The following is a 6,217-nucleotide window of genomic DNA, read 5'->3' as shown; positions in this document are numbered from 1 at the left end:
GCCAGGCCGATGCGCGATGAGCTCGACCCGGGCACGCGTTCGCAATCTCCCGGGCCCGGCCCGCTGCAGGCCTTGCACTTGGCATCGCAGCGGGCACACACCGGCACCGGGGCCTGGTCGTCGGGGAATGTGCCAACCGGGCATGCCGGCACGCATGACTGGCCGTCCAGCAGCAGCAGCCCCGGCACACAGCGGGCGCAGGACCCGAGCGGCGCGCAGACCAGCAGCCCGCCCGGGCCCGGGGCACAGTCCGGTTGCTGTTGTTGTTGCTGTGAGCCGGCCTGGCAGGCATCGCACTTGTCCGGGCAGGCCAGGCAGATGCCGCCGGACGGCGCATGGGCCGGGGGGCAGGAAGATACGCATAGGCCGGCATCCGGCTGCAGGAGCCCCTCGGTGCAGGAGGTGCATGTGTCCTCGGCGCTGGCGCACGTGCGGCAGGGGGCGCGACAGGCCAGGCAGGCCGGCGCGTCCCCGGGGGGGAGGAACTCCCCGGCCGGGCAGGACCCCATGCACCGGCCGGCCGACAGGACAAAGCCCCCGCGGCAGGCCGTGCAGTCGGGCTCGCACGAGTCGCGGCGCGAGTCGCACGCCGCACAGTGGTCCGGGCAGGCGATGCACCGGCCGGAGGCGACGCATACGTGGGTCCCCGGGGGACAGACGTCCACACAGGCCCCGGCCGGGTCCAGGAGCTTGCCCGGGGCACAGGAGGTGCACATGCTCGGCGAGTCGCACGTCAGGCAGGTGGCCTGGCAGGGGCGGCAGGCGCCCTCGTCGGCAAAGAACCCGCCCGGACAGGCCGCAAAGCAGGTGCCATCGTGGAGAACGCGGCCCATGTGGCAGGCGGTGCAATGGGTGGAGCTGGGCCCCGAGCAGGCGGCGCAGGCGGTGCTGCATGGAAGGCAGATTTGCTCGCTCCGGTACATGCCCGCCGGGCAGACGGCATGGCAGCTGTTGTTCACAAGCAGCGGGGAGCTCGCACTGCAAGACAGACATTGGTCCGACTCGGGACCGTAGCAGGTGGTGCAGGTCCCATGGCAGGTGGTGCACAGTCCGCCCTGGGGCGAGGATCCGACCGGGCAGGAGGCCACGCAGCTCGGCACGTCCAGCAGCCACCCGCGCTCGCACAGGGCGCAGGTGGCCGCGCTCGCCGGGCAGCTGGCGCAGTGGTCGCCGCACTTGGCGCACCCGGCCGCGGTGCGGGTGTGGCCCGCCGGGCAGGCCGGCACGCAGCGCATGGGCGACTCGCCGGCCGGCAGGGCCAGCAGCTCGCTCGGGCAGGCCGGCAGGCACTCGGTGCTCCGGGTCCCGGCGCACTGGTCGCACGACGCATGGCAGGGCAGGCACCGCCCGGCCAGGGCCACATGCTTCGCGGCGCAGTGCTGCACGCAGTCGCCGTCCTGCAGCACGCCGCTGGCGCAGCGCCAGCAGTCCTTGTCCGACGGGCCATTGCACGTGGCGCACGCCGCGTCGCATGGCAAGCAGTCGCCGGAGACACGGTCCCGGTACTGGCCCTCCGGGCAGCCCGACACACATGTGCCGGCCGAGGCGCTGGGCGGCACGAAGTCCAGCCCGGCCGCGCAGCTGGCGCACTGGTCGGCGGCGCCCCCGACGCAGGTGGCGCAACTCAGGTCGCACGGCTGGCACGACTCGGCGTCGGCGAAGGTCCCATCCGGGCAGGTGCTCACGCAGTCACCGTGTGAGTCGAGGAAGAGCCCCGGCTCGCAGGCCAGGCACCGGTCGGCCGTGCACGAGGCGCAACCCGGATCACAGGGGACACACTGGCCCGTGGCGCCGGCTGCCGGCGGGGTCCCAGCCCACCGGTGTCCCGGGCCGCACACCTGGCACCGGTCGGCTGCACCGACGCACAGGGCGCAGGAGATGTGGCACTCGGTGCATCGGTTGGGCCCGACATACTCGCCCGGGGGGCAGGTGCTCGCGCACAGGGAGGCCACCTGCGGGTCGGGCTGCAGGAACACCAGCCCCGGCCGGCAGGTGGCGCAGGTGCCGGCCTCGGCACAGGTGCCGCACGAGCCGTCGCAGGGCAGGCATGTGCCCGAGCCGGGGGGCAGGAAGTGGCCCGGCTGGCAGGCGGAGCACATGTTGGCCGAGGAGCAGGACGCGCAGCCAGCCGGGCAGGGGATGCACCGGCCGGACCAGGTGTCGGCCCAGAAGCCCGACGGGCAGGCGGAAACACACTGCTCGTCGATGGTCAGGAAGTGCCCAGGAACGCATGTCAGACAGATGTCCATCGTGCAAGAGGCACAGCCCACATCACAGGGAAGGCATGGGGCCGTGGCACCAGGGCCCGGAGGGGCGGACGCCCAGCGGAAGCCCTCGCTGCACTGCTCGCAGGCCGCTTCGGTCCCTTGACACAGAGCACAGCTTTCATCGCACTCGGTGCACCGCGTGGCCCCGGCGAAGAGGCCCGGCGGACAGGCACTCCCACAAAGAGAAGCGGCCAACGGGTCGGGATCCAGGAAGACGAGCCCCGGAGCGCAGGTCATGCAGCTGGTGGACTCGGCGCAGGAGCCGCACGAGGGCGAGCACCCTTGGCACACGTCCGAACTCGAGGGCAGGAAGAAGCCAGTTTGGCAGGTGGAGCAAATGCGGCCGGAGATGCAGGTGGTGCAGCCATCCGGGCAGGCGACACACTCGTTCGAAAGGATGTCACCCCAGTAGCCCGGCTGACAGTCGGTCCTGCAGGCCCCCTCATCGAGGAAGGATCCCGGGAGACACCGGGTGCAGGCCGTCGGGTCCTGCGCCACCAGGCACTCGTAGCACTGGGACGAGCAGGGGTAGCACCGCTCCGGCGTGGCGGGATCCGAGGCGCGGGCGTATCCCTTATTGCAGCGGATGCACTCGTATCCGCCGCCCGGCGTCTCGATGGAGCATGTGGTGCAAGTTTCGTGGCATCGGCAAATGCGACTCGAGTCAAGGGTCAAGCCGAGGGGGCACTCGGCCAGGCAGTTGAAGGGGTCGAAATCGAGGGCCGCCTGGCAGGAGGTGCAGGCCGCCGGCCCGGGGCCCGTGCACTCGAGACAAGCCGGGTCACAAGGGTCGCAGCCCGGGCCAAAGGTGCCGGGCGGGCATTCCGACAGGAAGTCCATCCGAGAGATGGAGCTGTCCACGTTCGAGGAAATCAGCAACGACAGCATGAGGTTCGGCGGGTCGTCGTCGGTCGGCGGGCTGGGCCGCACCACGACCCCGGTCCACCCCGGCGCAAGCAGGGTGTTGGGCTGGATGTAGACGCTGGCCGGGACAAAGGCGCATGGGGCGCCGGCGCCGGGGCACCGCAGGGGAGCCACGGCAAAGACGTCGCTGGACGTCAGCAGCAAGGCGGACGGGTACATCGGATGCGTGAAGAGGTCGATGGCCCGGATGGACAGCGAGACCAAGTCCGGCAGGGTGGTCCATCGGGTGAGGACCTGCGGCGCCAGCGGCATCTGGCGATTCCGGTTCCCGGGGATCAGCCCGCGTGGCAGGATGGCCGCCTCCCAGGTGCTGTGGCCGCGGAAGGCCGTGACCACCAGTTCGAACCCGGCATCGGGGGCGGTGCCCGTGCGGAGGAGAACCACTGTGCCGGGGCTGCCAATGGGCTGCCAGGCCTGGCTTTCGAGGGCCGCATGTCGGGGATCATTCATCGGCATGTCGGTCGGGAAGAAGGTTCCCATGCCATCCCGATCCATCCATAGGGTCCATCTGAATGGGCCGATCGATGGCTCCATAGAGAAGTGCATGTCGGCGAGCAGCGGAGCCAGACTGCCGGCTGGTCCCTCACGGACACTGAGAGCTCCACCGTCCAGGAGCTCAAGCAGGAAGGACATGCCGGTGGCCGCCTCCAATGCCATATGCCGAGGGCCCATACGCCGGGCGGCCCGGCAATTGCCGATCAGTGAGGGGATGTCTCGCGCATTGTTGATGAAGCAGGCGTCCGAGGGGCTGCCATTGTTGGCGACTGGGCAGTGGATGGTGAAGTACCCCCCGCCATTGTGGTCGCTGCAAAAGGCCACGCCCATGATGGCATGCTTGCTGTACAGGACAGGGCCGATTTCCGCGTAGAAAGTGATCTTCTGGATGCCAGGGCTTGTGAGGAAGTCGACCGCCGGGGTGGCTGGCAGGTCTTTGGGCTGGCCGTTCGAGGCACCTGGGGCCAGGTGAACGGGGCCCGCCTTGCTGAAGAGCAGGAGTCCAGCGCGCGGGGAGCCCGGGTTCTGCATGGCCCTGGGCAGGAGAATGGCCGAGCCAGCCACACTGCCAGCCACAAGGTGGGTATCGCTTACCGTGATGACCTGAGCAATGCCGGGGAAGGATTCCATCTGGTTGCCGGATGTCGTGAGCTCCGGGCTCGGGGCTGTGTGACAGGCCCCGGCCAATTCATGAAAACCCGGCGAGCAGGTGACCACACACTCGATTTGCCCATTCGGGCCGCTGGCCTGCGGCAGAAGTCCATCCATGCAGACAAGACAGCCGTCTGGCAGGCATGTCTGACAGCCGGGCATACAGAGGATGCATTCCCGGGAGGCTGGTAGCCAGGGAGGCCCGGGCCCCGGGACGGGGTCACACGCCAAGGTTAGGGGACGCGGGCAAGGGCGCAAGTAAAAATGGGGAGATGGGAAGAGAGGGGGGGAGATGGGAAGAGAGGGGGGGAGATGGGAAGAGAGGGGGGGAGATGGGAAGAGAGGGGGGGGAGATGGGAAGAGAGGGGGGGAGATGGGAAGAGAGAGAGGGAGAGAGGGAGAGATGAAGAGAGAGAGAGAGAGAGAGAGAGATGCAGAGCCAGAGGCACAGCCAGAGGTAGAGGCAGAGAGGGAGAGAGAGAGAGAGAGAGAGAGAGAGAGGAGCACATGTGGCCGGGGCACGCACAGGAGTCGCGGTCGAGATAGCGGCCAGCCGCGCAGCCAGCACAAAGACGGTCATCCTCCACGAAGGGGCTGGTATCGCGGCCGAACTTGCACAACCAGCCATACGTGGTCCGGTCGGTGAGAGAGGGCTGGTCGCACTGAATGGTGGGATCGGTATGGCAGCCGAAGGCCACCTCATCCCAAAGAGCTGCACCATTGACGATCAAGGTCCATTCCAGGCCGCGAGTCGTGTCAAGGAGCGCCAAGTAGGCGCTGGAAAGTAGACCGGCCGCCAGCGAGGGGGGAATAACCCGGCGCCAAACAAGCCCCCCGGGGAGGCTGACCTCGGCCCGCCAGAGGGAGCTTTCCGGGCCATCAACATCCAGGTAGTAGAGAAAGGGGAGAAGCTGCCTCATGGACTTGAGCCCGGGATTGATGAAGCGGCCATTGGCTGACGCCTCGGGGGGAAGTCGCCCGGTGATGGTATCCACCGGGCCATTGGCAGCGTCAAAGCAGACCTCCACCCGGACCGAGGCATCGTCAAAGAGGAAGACCAGGTCCCCAGCCGGGCAGGCCGCGGGCAGGGACAGGAGCCGGGTGGCCACCATGTCGAAAGCCGCCCGACTGAGGGGGAAGTCCTGGATGAGCACCTGCGACGCACTGTCCAGGGTCACATGGCTGAGAGTCGTTTCGGAGGCGAGGAAGAAGGACCGCCCCGGGCCGGGGGTGCCGAGGGCCGGCCAGGATGGATCCAGCGTCCGGGGTACCTGGTGCGAAGTCAAGCCCAGGGTGGCATCCACCTCCACGTAGAACACCAGGTGCGGGACCCCGGAGCTGATGCCACGGGTGCTGATGAGAATGTCCACCAGGTTTGGAGAGCTCGCGGCCGAGGCCAAAAGTTCCTGGAACTGAGGCCCCGGGAGGCTGTGCACCTCGTTCGCCTGAAAGAGGCCCACCTCGGTGGAGGACATCTCCAGGATGGCCGGGATCACGACGCTCTTCCGATCTGTAGAACACCAGGTGCGGGACCCCGGAGCTGATGCCACGGGTGCTGATGAGAATGTCCACCAGGTTTGGAGAGCTCGCGGCCGAGGCCAAAAGTTCCTGGAACTGAGGCCCCGGGAGGCTGTGCACCTCGTTCGCCTGAAAGAGGCCCACCTCGGTGGAGGACATCTCCAGGATGGCCGGGATGTTATATCCCTCCGCCGGGAGGATGACCTTCGTGGCGATGGGGCCGAGCTCGCCCCGGGGGCTGGACACCTGGAGGTAGTGCTCCGGGGGGATGAACAGGCCGGTGCGAATTTCCCGGCTGATAGACAGCCACAGCTGCTGCTGATAGAGCGAGTAGGACCGGCTGCCGTCGGGGCCGATCCAGT

The 6,217-nt window shown here is 68.4% G+C and overlaps 1 protein-coding gene across 1 annotated transcript in view; it reads right to left on the bottom strand.

Moving 5' to 3' along the window:
* Positions 1-5,812, bottom strand: part of H696_03233 (TKL protein kinase) — a gene marked incomplete at both ends in the record, with an annotated part of 8,319 nt that extends 2,507 nt beyond the window's left edge. The window contains 2 exons of the mRNA XM_009497119.1: positions 36-4,351; positions 4,864-5,812. Of these exons, the coding sequence (XP_009495394.1) occupies positions 36-4,351; positions 4,864-5,812 (5,265 nt within the window). The remainder of the gene's footprint in view (positions 1-35; positions 4,352-4,863) is intronic.
* Positions 5,813-6,217: the final 405 nt, after the last annotated feature.

Source organism: Fonticula alba (assembly GCF_000388065.1).
Source record: "Fonticula alba strain ATCC 38817 unplaced genomic scaffold supercont2.5, whole genome shotgun sequence".
Lineage (NCBI taxonomy): Eukaryota > Rotosphaerida > Fonticulaceae > Fonticula > Fonticula alba.
The sequence above is the reverse complement of the archived record's forward strand: the minus strand, read 5'-3'. Positions and strand labels throughout refer to the sequence as shown.